At 43.9% G+C, this 17,248-nt stretch overlaps 1 protein-coding gene across 2 annotated transcripts in view; it reads right to left on the bottom strand.

The window, feature by feature from the left end:
• The window catches only part of BRCC3 (BRCA1/BRCA2-containing complex, subunit 3), a 52,904-nt gene that overhangs the window by 22,048 nt on the left and 13,608 nt on the right, over positions 1-17,248 (bottom strand). The window contains exons 6-10 of one of the 2 annotated variants that reach the window (XM_006876840.1): positions 16,732-16,820; positions 15,933-15,988; positions 11,870-11,944; positions 3,949-4,080; positions 3,429-3,472 (exon numbers count right to left, since the gene is read on the bottom strand). In XM_006876840.1, the coding sequence (XP_006876902.1) occupies positions 3,429-3,472; positions 3,949-4,080; positions 11,870-11,944; positions 15,933-15,988; positions 16,732-16,820 (396 nt within the window). The remainder of the gene's footprint in view (positions 1-3,428; positions 3,473-3,948; positions 4,081-11,869; positions 11,945-15,932; positions 15,989-16,731; positions 16,821-17,248) is intronic. The other variant, XM_006876841.1, reaches the window with a different exon arrangement.

The following is a 17,248-nucleotide window of genomic DNA, read 5'->3' as shown; positions in this document are numbered from 1 at the left end:
AAAATCTGTAGCCTAATATGAGTATGACTTGAATGTCGTTTCTTCAGCTTCTTGCTTTCAAAGCTGGCTGAGATTTCAAGATGCCACTGTTGGTTGTTTTGCTATACCTCACAGGCTTTAAGTTTTGACCTGTTTTGTTTTTAAACTTTCTTTCCCTCTCTACAGCCCTGTCTTGACCTTTCCCGTATTTAAAAAAAAAAAACAAAAACCTTCAGGGCTTGCTCTTTGGCTGAGGATCTGTGCGCATGCGTGGCAGAACCCACCAGTGGTGAGGGTGGAGGGGTGTCCACTAGCTCAGGCACCCCCTATAGTCACCGGAATGGAGGTGCGCAAACAATGGGGGGGGGCAAATGACCAGATGCCAAAAGAAAATCAGAACAAAGCAAAACCCACAAAGTGCATTGTCCACCTTTGCTCCAAGGTTCTCATGGCATTTTTCTGTGGTGTTTCTGCTCCCGTTTGGTCTCGTCCAAGATGTCGGCTCCGGGACTCCGTGCCCGGTAGATTCAAAAGTACGCGATTTCTTCCTTCAGCTTCAAGTTCCAGTATCTATAAACTTTCAAACTTTTAAAATATTCCTAGTTCTGTGGTTCTGAGTTTTGGGGCTCTGCCCTGGGTCTGCTTTGCCTGGTATTCTGTGGTATTGCTGATGGTGAACTTCACTGCACTTCCACCCTAGCCGCCATCAAGCCCTGCCTCCAAAGGTTAACTTTTAAAGATTATTAACAACTTGATTTTTCTGGAAGGGGTCTATAAAAATCTAATGTTTATTTAGTAAAACCCATCAGTGTTTTCTTTGATGTCTGCTTCTTATGATCACTTAACCTTAAGATGCCCCCAGTTTAAGTTTTGATAAACGTAAGCAGATGTATATATCCATTAAGATATACACAACCTTCCATCACCCCCAAAAGTTCCCTCTGCAATCGTCTTTGCAGTCAATGCGCTTCCACTCCTGGCCCGAGGCAGCTGCTGACACACTCCCAGCCCCACAGATTTGTTTTGCATGGAAATGGAACAGTCGACTATGTTGTTGTGTACCTTCTCGCTGTCCAACTCACAGAGACCCTGTGTAGGGTTTCTGAGGCTGCAGATCTTTACGAAGAAAGCCTCATCCTTCTCCTGCAGAGCAGCTCATGGATTCAAACTGCTGACCTTGTGGTTAGCAGTCCAACATGTAACACACTACGCCACTGGGGTTCCTTATGAATATGTATTGTCATTAAGTGCCGTTGAGTTGCTTCAGACTCACAGCGACCTGCGTAGGGTTTCCGAGGCTTTACCCAGTCTCGGGAGCAGAAACCTCTTCTTTCTCCCACAGAGCGGTGGCGGGCTTGACTAGCCAGTCCAGTGTTTGTTGTATGGAGTCACGCGGGGGCCTCAAAAAGTTCTTGGAAAACTTCCACTATCTTTAAACCCACTTTCCCACAAGTTTTAGAAAGCCCCTTACATCATCCCTTGGGTTGTTTCTAGCTTTTGGCTACTATGGATGCTGCTGCTATGAACAGTCATTTACAGCTTTCTGTGTGAATATAGCTTTCTTTCCATTTCTCTAGAAGAAATACTTAGGAGAGAAACTGGTGGGACATTTGGTCATTGCAATTGCCAAACTCTTTTCCAAAGTGCTTACACCCCATTTAATGGTGGAAATTCCAACAGAGCTGGTGTTTTCTTATGTGGGAAATGTGTAGTAGGAATAGACATTTTTCCCCAAATGGAGCAGAAGAAAAGAAGTCTACAAAGGTTCAACAGTCTCTTTAGTTAAGTACTCAGTGGCATATGCTTTTTAGTGAACGAATAAACTAAAAAACCAAGGAAACCAGCCCAGCTTTATTTAGTGAAGAATTCATTTTCCCATTGATCTGAACTAATATGTTTGTCAAACGTAAATTCTCGAATCTACACAGGTCCATATCTGAATGCTATTCCGTTCCACTGGTGGACTTGTCCACTTTGGAGCTATTACCATGCTTTTCCAGTGAGTGTGGCAAGTCTGGTGACACATGAATATGTCACCCCAGACAGAAATGATGGAATAGATAAACCAAACCATCTCTTTTACTTCTCAAAGTAACTGTCAGTGACACTTGAGAGCTTCCCCTTCTTCACTGGTGACTTTGCCAGTAGCTGGGGCAGACTGCACAGCATGGTCTAGAGTCAGGGGGAGCCACATACGTGGTGTAGGTGGGTGAGTATGTGTGTTGGAGAAAAGTCATTTGATATTGTGTATATATGTATGAAGTGCAGCCAGAGTGCACCTTGGAAGCCAAGATGGCCAAACTTCGTCTCTCCTACTTCGGACATATTGTCAGGAGGGACCAGTCACTGGAGAAGGATATCATGTTTGGTAAGGTGGAGGGTCAGAGGAAAAGAGGAAGACCCCCGGTGAGATGGACTGGCCAAGTGGCAGCATCAATGGGCTCAAGCATGGCATCAGTAGTGAGGTTGGCCCAGGATCGGGCAGTGTTTCGTTCTGCTGTGTGTAAGGTCTCTATGGGTCGGTACCGACTCAATGGCACCTAACAACAACATATACATATATATGTGTGTGTGTGTGTGTGTGTGTGTGTATATAATCTCACCTGCTGTTCCTTGGAAACCCTATACAGGGTCGCTATGGGTCGGAATCGACTCTACGGCACTTTACAACAACAAATATATATACACATACATACATGCCCGGTGTGTTACTGTAGGGTAAGCAGTGGGCTGCTAACTGCAAAATTGGCAGTTCAAACCTACTAGTTGCTCCCTGGAAGTATATCTGTAGACTATATTAAGCTTCATGCCCCTTGGTCTTATAGAGAAATTCCTTCTATATTTATTGCACTCTCTTTTTTACTTGTCTATCTACCTATCTGGGAGTCCTGGTGTGGTGCTGTGTGCTAATGCATCAGACTGCAAAGTTGTTTGAACTGCAAGGTTCAAGCTCACCAGCTGCTCCTTGGAAACCCTATACAGGGTCGCTGTGGGTCAGAACCGACTCGACAGCACTTCACAACACAAATCTACCTATTTACCAAGCTATTCGTATCTTTCAACCCGCAATATACTAGGCTAATAGTGGTGTGCCGGTGGCAACTCATACAGCTTATAAGAGAAGAATGGTAGAATTTCAGGAAGTTTGTAAGCTGGTTGACGTCAAGTTATCATGACATCAGCCATGGTAGAGACACCGCACCATGGGAATTAGCAAACAGGACAAGTAAGGGCCCTTCCCCATCCCTGAGAGCTGGTGATTGAAAATGCGTAAGATCATAAAGCTCATCTAACTTCTTCCTGTGTTAAAGGGTCCATAGAACACAAAGCAAAAGTTGGGAGCAGGATCAATGGCCAAGCTGTTGGGAAAGCCAACTCAAGACTAGTAATTTGCTTCTGTCCGCTGAGTATTCCAGGGGTTAGTACCGACACTCCAGAACAATCCTTACCTGAGCCGTTATGGATCTTGGTGACTGAATCCAGATGTGTAAGGCTAAAGGGACAAAACAGTTGAGGTTAGTGGCAAACAAACCAGTCCTGGGCTATAACAAAACGATGGCTACGTGTGGCTTAAATTCCCATGCTGTTAAATACGTAAGGGTTTTGGAGGTGTGGTTTCGTATTCAAAAATTCAAGAGGCACATGATCATTTTGAAATGACTGTGTCTCGTGAAGCCCTCACACCATGTACATTTATTGGGCATCTGTTAATGCACAAACCCATTTCTTGGCACCAGGGCTACTAAGATGTTGTTTATTTTCATAGTCCCCCAAAAGTGTCTTTGCCCTTGCAGGATCCAAGGTATTAATGGGAGAGGAACAAATGTTAGAACGTTATGACTGGAGACTACTCTAAAGCCTTCTCATAGACAGGGGAAAAACGAAGGTAGAGCAGTTGAACTGCTCAAAGTAAAAGGGCAGTTTAGGTCATGAGGAGGAAGGAGAGGAGAGAGGAGAAAGGTTCTCTACCTGTGGACCCTCCTGTATGCATCTTGCTCCTCGTGGCACAGGATCTTGGGCAAGGTAACTGCGGATTCCAGGCACACCTTCCCAATGGCAACGTGAGGGACCACATGGATTGGAATTTCCATTCTCTCATACCTGAAAGGTCAGGTCAGTTATCATACTCAGAAGCTCTCGATGGTTCTAATGGAAACCTTGGTAAGGAAGCATCTCACTTCATAGATTAAGCACTCCTAAAACGTATTTTTGTAGCTCACCCTCCAGATTCATACTGGGGTTGATCTGGGGAGAACATTGGAAGCCTACTAGTTGCAGAGGCCTTGGGAACTGGAGGTCCTTATGCCTCCTCCTCTCAGGACACAGGAAATAGCTAACTAATGCCGGTTTCAGTCCGGAATATACCGTTACAAGACTTTTCAATGATGCCGTCACGTTCACTGTGGAGATGGGATGACTCACTTACTCTAGCTCTGAGTTCACCAGCAGCCCTCACTTACTCCTATTTTCTCCCCTGAGGGGGAAATGGGTAAGAAATTCACAAAGACTTGTATTTTCATGCTAGAGTAGAGAAACAGATACGATTGTTACTGAGGCCCACCATCCCAAACACACTGACACTCTAAATAACAGTGGGCTCAGTGGCGTATCCAGGTACATGGACCCATAGGCGCACAGTTGTAAAGCAGTATAAGATCTAGCCTCAGCCCTGTCACTTCCTCACCTGCAGGTGGCTGGCCCCCATACCACAACCTAGACAGAACACAAATGATGGGCAGTGACCAGCATCCCCTCTCCCATCCCCACCTCCCAACATCCAGATTCTCAAGGAGGAATTCATCCAAGAGTTTTCCGAAAGCCTTGTAAAGCAACACCCAGTGACTAAAGCCCTGACGAAGAAGCTGAAGCTACTAGCTGGTTACCATGGAGTTTGTTAGGCACACGAGTAGAAATCGTTCCAATTGTACACTGGGTTTGAACACACATCTTCATAAATTCCAAAAGAGACTAGGTGGAGCATTTGGCAGCTTACTCAAACCTACAGTGCAAAGGCCTAGGTAGGTAGAGACCCAAAGTTTATGGCAGACTTTTGCTTTTGTGAATTTCTGATTAGGTGGTTAAAACGAATCCTACTGTGGAGAGCAACTAGAAGAGATGGGCTAATTAAGACAGCAGTCTTGAAAGGTACTAGAAAGCTAGGGAAAATTGTGGGGCTAAGATCTGGAAGAGGAAGAAAATTCAAAGAGATAAGCCTGTTGTTTAGGAACAATTTTATCATGGAAAACACCTGCTGACTCGAGAGAAGGAAGCTGAGAGGCTGGGAAGTTGCGTCAAGCTTTCCAAAGGTTTATAGAGCTGTTATTATGCGCTGTCAAACCAATTCTGATGCAAAATAATCTTATAGAACAGCATGGAACTAGGGTTCCCTAGACTGTCAGATCTTTTCTTTCATGAAACGAACAGCTGGTAGGTTCAAACTGCTAACCCTTCAGTTAGCAGCTCAACGTTGAAACCACTGTACCATGAATTCAAAGTGGAGAGATCCCAGTCAACTTTACCCAGGCTTTCAGGTGGCACTTCAACAGAGAGTACTGGACAATGTCATTACTACCACATGGAAGAAAAATTTTGATGAAGATCATTCAAAAATGGCTGCAGTGGTATATAGTCAGAAAGGATGTGGAGCTAGGGATATCGTTGTTGACATCACATAGATCTTGGCGGAAAGCAGAGCCAACCAGAAAGCTGTTTACTTGTGCTTTATTGACTACACAAAGGCTTTTGACTGTGTGTATGATAACGAATCGTGGTTTACACCAGGAAGAATGTGCACATGAGCCTGTACACAGACCAAGGGAACACTGACCAGTTTCACATCAGGAAAGATGTGCACTAGGGTTGTATTCTTTCATCATACTTATTCATTCTGCATGCTGAGCAAATAATGAGAGAATCTGAATTATATGAAAAAGAACGTGGCATCGGTTTTGGAGGAAGACTCATCAACAACCAGTGATATGCAGATGGCACAACTTTACTTGCTGGAAGTGACGAGAACTTACAATACTTACTGATGAAGATAAAAGAGTACAACCTTCAGTATAGATTACACGTCAATAAAAAGAAATGTCATGAGAAATGGAGAAAAGATTGAAGTTGCCAAAGACTCCATTGTACTTCGGTCTACAATCAGTGCTCATGGAAGCAGCAGTTAATTTAATCCAACGACATATTATTGCATTAGGCGTATCTGCTTCACAAGACCTTTGTAAAGCGTTCAAGAACAACCATGTGGTCAGTGTGAGGACTAAGGTGTGCCTGACCATATCACCTCATTAAGCTTGTGAAAGTCAGACGATGAGTAAGGAAAATTATGGAAGAAATGATCAACTTGAATTCTGGTGTTGGAGAAGAATCCTGAAAGTACCATGGACTACCCAGAAGAATAGGCAAATCTGTCTCGGAAGAGGTGAGGATGGTCAGAGTCCAAGGGGACTTTGGACATCAAATAGCAATGCTATCCCCTCTGTATACAGGGTTGATAGGGACTGGCCACTTAGACATTGGTTACCTAAAATGAGGGGGCAATAAAGGCACGAAGTGACTGGCTTACAAGGTTTCAAAGGAGAGTATGGGGTGGGGGGGAAGAAAGAGTCCCCACTGAATAGTTGTCATCTTGTCTAGATGGGTCTGGTGAAAAGAGATGGGGATAAGATTCTTATGATTCATTCAATAGTGAGTAATTGTTATCACGATTAATTGCGACTGTCACAACTGTAAAGGTAGAAGTTTTGTAACAAAGGTGGGGAGTAGTTAATCTTACAGTCCAGGAACAGAGGACCCGAGGACCATCAAGGGAGAAGAGCACGAGTGGAATGCGGGACCCTATCCAGAGCGGCAGCGACACCAGAGATGAATGCAGAGATGGGGACATGGAAAGAGTGAGCAGTTGAGGATTCTAGATTCATAGAAAGAGAAAGACTGAGTACTGGCGGCCAGGAGGCAGGCTTGCAGAATATGTTCTTTGGTTGTTTAAATGATCATATATTCCTGAGGGTTTTTTTGTGTACACCACCACCACCCCCCCAAAAAAAAGAGGGAATATAAGCAAATACTGTTGGATGATGATGCACAGAGGAGACTATAATCATTGCAATGAAATGATGAGCGTAAAACGGATTTTCTTCCATGTAAACTATCCCTCAACTCACACTACAAGCTTTTTTTAAAAAGAAAAGAGCACTTGGGTTGTGCTGTCAGGAGGGACCAGTCTCTGGAAAAGAGGAAGCCCCTCAGCGGGATGGAGGGATTGGCACAGTGGCAGCGACAATGGCTTCAAACTAAGAACACCTGGGAGGGTGGGGCAGGGCCGGGTTGCTCTGAGTTGGAATCGACCAAAGTTTCCAACAGCTAACCAGGAGAAGGACACGAGTGGAGTTGACAAGTAAACAGGCACAAAGCCAATGGAGTTAAATTGGCTACAGAAATCAGAGATGAAGGAGTACAGGACAGGACTGATTGGCAGCTTAAGAGCAGTGACTGTGGGCACTAATGGCAGGTAGGCACATCCTATCCTCCCACCATCACTGAAAATGGCTCACTGAACACAGAAATCACAACCACACAAAGGCCAGCAGAAAATCAAAAATGTACAAAAAAAAGAATGATAAAGAGGCAAAAACTCTATCAACAACGGAATTAATAGCTGATGAAATAGCCTAATACTCTCATAGGGATTAGCGGTGATATCAGAAGACTTGTCATAAACAGAAACAGTAAGCCCGGAAATGAATGACTTCTACAATGGAAGGCTCCTTGTTGTTGTTAGGTGGCGGGTCCTGAACCATCCTCCCAGTCACTGCGCCAGGCCATCTGCTTGACGGTTTCTTCTTTTTCGCTGACCCTCTACTTTACCTAGCATGATAGCCTTTACCAGTGACTGGTCCCTTCTGACAATAGGCGTGACATACGAGATGAAGTCTCTCACGTCCTGGCTTCCAAGGAGCATTCTGGTTATATTCCTTCCAATGCAGATTGGTTTGTCCTTCTAGCAGGCCATGGTACTTTCAATGTTCCACTCTAACACCGGAACTCAGAAGGATCAATTCTTCTGTGATCTTCCTTGCTCACTGTCCAACTTTCACACCCCAGGACTCCCTGCTATTACTGTTCACCTGACAGGAAGTTGAGCTACAGGAGTGAGTCTAGAGCCTCCAGGGTTTGACCAGTCTCTAGGACGAGAGTGCTCTTTGTTAGGACGGTGAGTTTTGTTCCACATTTCCTCACACTCTACCCAGGACCTCCTCCTGTGTCCGCTCCCCCGCTTGCAGACTCGTCAGCTCATGTGGTCCATTAGTCAGTCCTTTGGACGGGTTCTGGAGTCTTTGATCTTCTTCACTCTTCTTTGCTCTGGACAGGAAGAGACCAATAGATGGCTGCTCACCAGCTTTTAAGACTCGAATTGCTCCTCAGCAAAGTAGGCTATAGAATATTATCTTTGGGGACTACGTTAGGCCAATCACTTTTTAACTTCAAATTCTTTACTCAGTGAAAATCACCTTTCAAAAATGGAAGTGAAGTAAAAACTTTGTCAGACATACAAAAGGTGAAAGAAGAAATTGCCACGACAGGAACGAGTATACAATTTCCTCAGAGAAGAAAGAAAAGGATGCCAGCTGTAAAGCAAGAAATGGCAGGTGCTGGCAACGGTACCTACGTGGGTAAATACAAAACCTGTAAGTAAAAGATCTGCAGTGTAAACCAGTGATTTCCAGCTTCTGTGCTGCAAGGGGCAGCTTCCACAGTCTGGAGATGCTGCTGGTTGGCATAGCTGAGGAGGTGCGAGTTGGCATCTAGTTGGTGGAAGCCACTCATGCCAATTATCCAAAATGTCAACCATGCTAATGTCACAGTTCCGGCTATAAATACTACAGTAACTACTAACGTAACAACCAAGAACAACAGGAGGTAAAAAGGAACCATAAAATCACAATGAGGCAAAGGCAAACAAAAGTCCAATGAGACAAACAGCAAGGTGAAGCTTTATCTCAACCTCACTCATAATCATATGAAATGTTAGGGGAATAAATCGGCCAAGTATTAGTCAGAGGTTATCAGACAGTAGTTTTTAAAAAAAAAAAAAACAAAACTGCCAGCCCGACTTCGGATGCACTGAGCAGACAATCTGCAACAAGCACAGGGAGACCAAGTGCAACAGATGCAACAGGTGCAGATGGTGGTCCTGGAGCCCTGCGCTTCAGAGGCTAGGACCCAGAGGCCGACTGAGTGTCGACGGGAAGGGGAAGCTGACCAGGAACAGGACACAGCAAGAGGCTGGTGGCAAGAAGGTTGTGGTTCTCCCTTGTTCCGTGTCCTCCTGGCAGCTGGGGACATGTCTAGTTCCTGCCCTTGTCAACCCAGCAGCCAGAGGCACCCTCTCCTGCTCAGCCTCGGTTCTGCCTGCTTCTGAGCGCCCAGAAACCTGCCCTGAACTAAGCTACATAACAGCAAAGCGAGAACTGTACTCCTCCTTCCAGTCTCTAACACATACAACGTACAATCATCGATGAACTATAAATACAATGACCCCACAGTGTCATGGAGAAAACCATTTCAGCTTAAACTAAGAAAGAAGACATAGCATCTCAACCAAGTAACCCGAATACAGAGTCAGAAAGGATAATACCAGAAATTCCATCACAACTATTGGATAAGGAATTTACAGAATGATATTTAGGTACCTTCAAAGAATTGAGAGAAAGATCCAGAAACACATGGGGAGAATACAGAACAAACTTAGGAAGAATCCAGGAAAACACTAGAAAAACTGATAAAAAAAAAAAAAAATGAAAACTTAGAAGCCATACAAAAACAGAATAACTTCTGTTTTTGTATGGTTTCTAATGAAAGCCAGATGATTAATACTAGGAATTCAGAGAAAATACACTGAAAGGGCAATGAAGTAGAATTCAATCAATGGAGGAAGACCAAATTAGTGAGCTTGAAGACAAATTTCTCAATATTCAGCTGCTAGAGTCCTGGAGTGATATTGTAGGAAAAGCATTCGAACTCAAGGTCAGTTTGAACCACAAGGTTGGAGGTTCCAACTCACCAGTCTGTCCTCGGAAACCCTACCCCAGGTCTCTCTGAGTCATTAGAGTCAACTCAATGGCACTTAACAACAACAACACAGAAACAATCAGAAAAAGAGGAATGAAAGAATCCAAAGAAAGTCGAAGATTTATATGGGACACTATCAAGAGGAATAACTTATGTGTGACTAGAACTCCAGAATAGGAAGGGACAAAAATTCAAAGCGAAACTGCCTAAGAATTGCTGGAAGAAAACTCCCCTAATATCATGAAAGGTGAGAAGATAGCGAAAGACAATTACTGTTGTTAAGTGCTGCTGAGTTGGTTCTGATGCATAGCGACCTTGTATGGTGTTTCTAAGGTTTTACGTCTTCACAGGAGTAGAAACCCACATCTTTCTCCCATGGAGCAGCTGCTGGGCTTGAACTATGGACCTTGTGGTTCAAAGTCCAGGGGACAGACCCCAAGAGAAAATCACCAAGACATATTATAATCAAATTTTTCAAAAGCAAAGACAAGGAAAGCATCCTGAGAGCAGCTTGGGAAACACAAAGTTACCTACCTAGGAGAGCTAATAAGACTACGCTCTGAAACCATGCAGGTAAGAAGACAACGGGAGGCACAGGCACATCAAAAGCTCTGAAAGAATGTCCAAGCAAGAATCATATCCTCACCAAAACTGCCCATCAAATACGGTGGCAAAATGAGGACATTTGCAAAGAAACAGAAAAATTTTAAATGTACAAAAACCAGACCAACCTTACAAAAGACACTAAAGGAAATTCTTCGGATAGAGAGCCGATACCAGCGAACAACAACCCGCGACTAACATACATGAATGACAGCATCACCCAGAAAGCAACCCAGATACGGAAGTATTCAAAGTCAAAGACATACAGGGAACCAAAGACAGTAGTTAGCAGCAACCCTAAAACTAGACCAAGCCTTACTCCTAGCCCTAGTGTGAGCCCAAGCCCTCCCCCTAACACTAACCGAAGACCGAGCTAGAGTCCTAACCCTAACTCCTTACTCCTGGGGGTGGGGGTGAGGGGGAGATGCGCCATGGAGTCGGTTCCCACTCATAGTGACCCTGCATAGGGTTTCCGAGGCTGTAAATCTTTACAGGAGCAGAAAGCCTCATCTTTCTCCCACAGAACAGCTGGTAGTTTCGTACTGCTGACCTTGAGGTCGGCAGCCTGATTCGTAACCACTACGCTACCAGAGCTCCTTAACTCCTTACTGCTAACACCCCCAAAATACAACAAGTCCAATCACATGCCAACCACTTTAAGAACTCCACTTGAAATCTAAGAACACAAAAAGGTTAAAAATTTTTAAATACTTTCATTAGCAAATTAACAACAATCAAAAGAAAGTTGTTGCCGTGTGCCGTTGAGTAGCTTCTGACTCGTAGTAACCTTTGTATAAGGGCTCCTAGGGGCAGCTGGTGACCTTGAATCACCACCTTCAGGTTCAAACCAACCTTGTAGGCCAGTGCTTATCCTACAGTGCTATACCAGGGCTCCAATAACAGAAACCATGAATAAAAGGTTGATAGCTGCACAATGAAGACACCCATCAACCTTGAGCTGAAAATCTAGTAATGGCTTAACATTGGGGAATATGGGTTAGGGTTGATGGTTCAAATCCACTAACTGCTTGTTGGAAACCCTATAAAGGTCGCTATAAGTCAGAACCGAATTGACGGCGCTTCACAACAACATCATACAGTAATCCTTTGTACTATTCTTGAAACTTTTCTACAAATCTGAAATTATTTTGAAACAGAGTGACTGGAAATTGACTTCTCTGGGAAAGGTCCCTTTTTGCCCTCCTACCTTTCCTGTTTCTTGTGACCCTCAATGAGGATGTTCTGGCTGGAGCTCCAGAAGTCTCGGGGACCATGAGGGGACCTTCAGGTGGAAACCATATGCCAAGACGGTGACACAGAAAGATAGGAGCCTAGGCCCTGGCGACATCGTAGAGCCCTGGAATACCCATGGCTACGCTTCATTTATCCAAGAGAGAATCGCTCTTGTTTAAACTTATCCCATTTCTTCTTTAAATTGCTTGGATTTGTACATTCGTCTCACAACAATCTGGGGCATTTTTAGCCATTACTATTTCAAATATTCATGTTCTCCTCTGTCCTCTCCCTCTAGGGCTTTCGTTAGGCCAGTAGTGATGGTGTGGCACAGGTCTCTTCAGCTCCGTTCAGGACTTGTGCTGTTTGTTTTCAGACTGGGTAATATCAATTGACCTGTCTTCGAGTTGGCTGATTCTTTCTTCTACTGCTGCTCAATTCCTCGAGTAAATACTTCATTTTCATTATTGTGCTTTTCAGCTACAGTATTCATCTGATAATTTTGATTTCTTTACGTAGAGGTGTTTTTTGGTTTTATTTTTAATTGTGGATTATGTGATAGTTTACATGGGAGAATATTAGCTTTACATTCATCCTACTGTATATTGTTTCATTGCCATGGTTACAATCCCCTCCATGCATCATCAAACCATCAAAGGGTATACCCTGCAAGCCTGCCCCCCAATCATCAGCACAGAGCCCCTGTACCTCTCTGGGTCTAAAGTCCCCAGCTGCTCCATCTCTCCACGTCATCATCTCTGCCTCCATCTCTGGTGTCACTGCTTCTCTGGGTAGGGTCCTGCTCTCCACTCCTCTCCCTTGATGGTCCCAGGGACCTCTGAACCTAGACTGCAAAGTCAACCACTCCCCTCCTTTTGCTACAAAATGTCTGCCTTTACATTTCCAACCCTCACAATCAGTCCTGATAACAATTATTCACTATCGTATCACAAGAGACCCATCCGCATTTCCTTTCATTAACCCCGCCCAGACAGACTGGATACCACCCAGTGGAGATTCTACCTTCTTCCTCTGTGCCCTCGGGATCTAGGTTTCCTCTTGAAAGCTTGTAAGCCAGTCACTTCTTCTTGCCTTTGTAGCTCCCCTCCTCCTCCCCACCATTTTGGGTAGCCAATGTCCAAGTGGCCCATCCCTGTCTACTCTGTGTATGGATGGGGTGGGAATGATCCTTGCTATAAAGATTTGTTCCCTCTTTTGAGCTACTACATCCATAGGTGTAGGTCAAGTTCATCAAATTTTATCAGATGACTCTTTTTTTATTTTTCCTCTTCTTTCTTCTTCTAGTTGAGCTCTGTTCATCTAGTCATTGAAGTCAGGTCAAGTGGGTATTATCTGCAAGTGTGGGTGTTCTTGTGCATATGCCCTCTCTTCGTATCAGCTGGATGCTTCACTCTCCACTCTAGTCGTCTGTGGCTATGTCACTGACTCTGGGCCCAAGAGTCCCCAGGTTTTGCCACACTGCTGGCCAACTACGTCTCCACCCGGGTTCACAGGTGTCTGTTGAACGTTGTAGGGCTTAGCTCATAGCTTCATTGCTGTTTTCCCTCAGTTCCCCTTATCAGTGACCAACTTAGTCACCAATCAGAGTGCATGTCTGCTCGTGTATTCCCTTTGAGTCTTAGTCTTGGAAGGGGGTTTGCCCTGAGGGGATTTGACCACTTGCCTTGATGTTTCCAGGGCGAACAACTTAACTTGTTCTTGTAGTAATCAGTCGGACTGCCGTCATTGTTATTTTTCCTGTCAGTCTTTCTTTCAAGTATCTTCTAGTCTTCTAGCCACTCCAGGCTGGTCTGCTGCTTGTCCTTTCAAGTGGAAATTTCCCACCTCAGAAGATTCTGGATGGGGATCAGGATTCCACCCATGATCTTATGTAATGCAGAGGCTCTGCAGGATTGAAGTATTTTTTGGAAGAACAGAGGACAATCTCCAGGTTTATTAGTAACAAATTTTAAGGAAATGGAAAACTGCATTGGTGAGAAAAAGACTAGGAATGTTGTGCAAGGAATTTTTTTCCATTACAACAATGGGAGGCTATGTGTGACTTCTGGCTTCGCAAGAAGGAAGGAGAATCAAACTCACAAGCAGCCATAGGCACACATATTCTCTGATTTTAAACCATTCAGTATCCCCTTGTCTGTTGTAGTAACTGCTTCTTGATCTATGTACAGGTTCCTCATTAACAGAATTAAGTGTTCTGGAATACCCATTCTTCACAATGTTATCCATAATTTGTTATGATCCACACAATCAAAAACTTTTGCATAGGCAATAAAGCACAAGTAAACATCTTTTCTGGTATTCTCTGCTTTCAGTCAAGAGCCACTTGACATCAACAATGATATCCTCTTTTGAATCTTACTTGCATGTGATATTAATGATACTATTCAATGATTTCCACCTTCTGTGGGGTCACTTCTCTTTGGATTGGGCATAAACATGGATCTCTTCCAATCGGTTGACCAAATTTCTTGGCATAGACAAGCGAGTGCCTCCAGTAAAGGTAAGTGGGCACCGTTCAGTTCTTCTGGTCTCCTGGCAAAGGTGGCAGTTGTTCACAGAGCCAATGTGCCTCGCCTTCCATATTTCCTTCCTGGTCCCGATTCTCCTTCCTGTGTTGCTCTTGCACAGAGAGATCAATTGTTGTGCCTTGGATGACATTCTCAAGTCTTTAAGACGCTAGGGGCTATGCAGTAAACTGAAAGGTAGAACACTAAACATGTATTAGACAAATTAACCCAGATGCTCCTTGAAACCCTGACCCTAAGCCTCCGAATCAAGGCACCAGACTCCTCGAGGTGTTTGACTATGCATGAGCAGCCCCAACAGCTACTGTTGTCTATTGCTGAGAGAATAAATAATGGGGTAAACTTGATTTACGGTTAGAAAAGTAACCAAAAGGAGAACAAATCATTGTAATGTAGCTGCACTGGGAAACAACGGCGATGGAATAGTAAAGTAAGCGAACTTCTACTTTGTGAGAGCAGGAAAACCAATCAATAATGAGAAAAACAGGTAGAGATATCAAAGCAAACACCAAGAGAACAAAACTTGAGGGACAATCAGTGTTTCCTTCTGCAGAGTGACACCGCTCATTGAGTTTTATTTCTCGGACTATAAATGTTGCCTGGTTCCACATTTTAAAGCTTTGAAGAGGATGCAATGAGAAGTCTCCCTCTCCTTTACCCTTTACCCCCTCCCCCCCCCCAATACCCAGTTCTTCTCTGCAGAGGCGACCAACGTGTTCCCTTCCAATGATCCAGTGCATTTACAAAGACATCTGCAGAGGTATGCATGCCTAGATTTCGCTTCCAGATGGTAACGTACTGCACACAGCACACAGTTCTTGTACCTGGTTTTTATGCTTTACCAATACCCGTTGAAGGTATGCCTGCATTACTAGGGCTCCCTTACAGGTTATTTGTTCTGCTGTATAAGATTTCATTATAATGTGAATGCATCACAATTTATTTAATCAATTCTGTGTACATTTAAATATCTAAGGGTTTCTTTTTTCCCTCCAAATCTTTGCTATTTCAAACAATGCTATAATAACAAATGAATAAATATAATAGAAAATTTAACACAACAAACATGCTTTTTATCTGTTCATCCTTGGTGTCAACCATGTGGTAGATGCTTGACTCCCAGTGGGCACTGAGTCATGATTTGCTAATTCAGGTTGAACTGAATTGAATTAAAATGAGGAAACTGGTCCACAAAAGCATGGAATGAGATACTTTCATTCTGAAATCTAGTCTCTGGCATAACAAAGACAAGAATCGATAGAAATCTGTAAATCCTCTGCAAGCTCAGTCCTGTTTGACAATTCCCCCAAGGAAGGAAGAGGAAAGGAGATGCAGGGCGGGGCTGTGGTGAAGATGATAACAATGGGCTCCCCAGCGTCTAAGCTGCTAACTGGACTGTGTAGAGAGAAAGACAATGAAATCAAAATCAAAATCAGTCAATTCCCCGGAGATAAGCTCACCAATCTGTACCTACTTCTCTGTCATACTTACTCTGAGCTCTTTTGGGCTTGTATGGATTGGAAGCAAGTGTAGAGCACCCGGCCAGTCTAGCAAGAGGAAGGCGGCAAAACAAAACAAAACAAAACAAAACAAATGTCACACAAAGGAATCCTCTTGTAATTTAGTAGAGTCGTGGTTACGAATCGGGCTGCGAACCTTATAAGGTCAGCGGTTTGAAACTACCAGCCGCTTCGCGGGAAAAAGATGAAGCTTTCTACTCCCGTAAAGATTTACACCCTCGGAAACCCTGTACAGGGTCGCTATGGGTCAGAATCGACTCAATGGCACTTAACAACAACAACAACAACCTAAAACCCAAAGAAAGCCCAGTCTGAAAGAGAGATTGTACCCTCAGACAGTTGATAGACATTCACACTGCTCACTCATGATGATATCACATTTATGATGCCCACGGCAAAAGCTTCTGAAATAAAGTAAAAAGTTCAAACAATGGGCTTTATGTTTCTAGAAACGAGCAATTTTATGAAGAATGCTGTTAAGTGCTGTCGAGTTGGTTCTGACCCATAGCGACCCTGTATAGGGTTTCCGAGGGGAAGCTGGTGAGTTTGAACTGCTGACCTGGAGGCTCAAAATGACTTTGTGGCCGAGCACTTGTCCCACAGTGCTACACCAAGGCTCCTTTATGAAGAACTTTACAAATGTACTAACTGACAGGCCACTCTTGATATTTTTGACAAAAGACATACCTACAACGGTAAACAGCTGTGTTCTTATTATTTGAACTGACACATATTAAAACCTCTGGTGTGTATGTTAAGAAATACAATACCTTTGTGTTCTTATCTTCTATGAAACAGGAAAAAATCAGACCTACAAAGCCTTGATCCATCATCTGGTACATGGCTTGTGTTCGAACATCTGCAAATAAACACAATAAAAGTCTGTCAGGCCACTGTATACCAGAGACTGGAAAACTCTGAAATAGTGGATACAATCCTCTCTGGATAGATTCTTCAAGAACAGATACATCCTCAGGGCATTATTAGACTGGGGAACATCCAATGCACTAGACTATATAGTCAGTCGGTTTGAACCTCAAGGTCGGCAGTTCAACCTCCTAGATTCATATGTCGTACAGTCTAGATTCAGATTATTAATGGATATTTACAGCTGTTTCTCTTCATTTTGAGTTGCGCCCCATCTGCAAATGAAGGTCCCGCAGACTTTTCTCCCACGGGCTCTACTCCATTCGCATCATCACGGTCAACTCTACTTTGAGGAGGCAGCTCTTCCCCAGTCGCATTTTGGGTGCCTTCCAACCTGAGGGCCTTATTTTCCGGCACTCT

This window comes from Chrysochloris asiatica, unplaced genomic scaffold (genome assembly GCF_000296735.1).
Source record: "Chrysochloris asiatica unplaced genomic scaffold, ChrAsi1.0 scaffold00419, whole genome shotgun sequence".
In the NCBI taxonomy this organism is placed as follows: Eukaryota; Metazoa; Chordata; class Mammalia; order Afrosoricida; family Chrysochloridae; genus Chrysochloris; species Chrysochloris asiatica.
The sequence above is the reverse complement of the archived record's forward strand: the minus strand, read 5'-3'. Positions and strand labels throughout refer to the sequence as shown.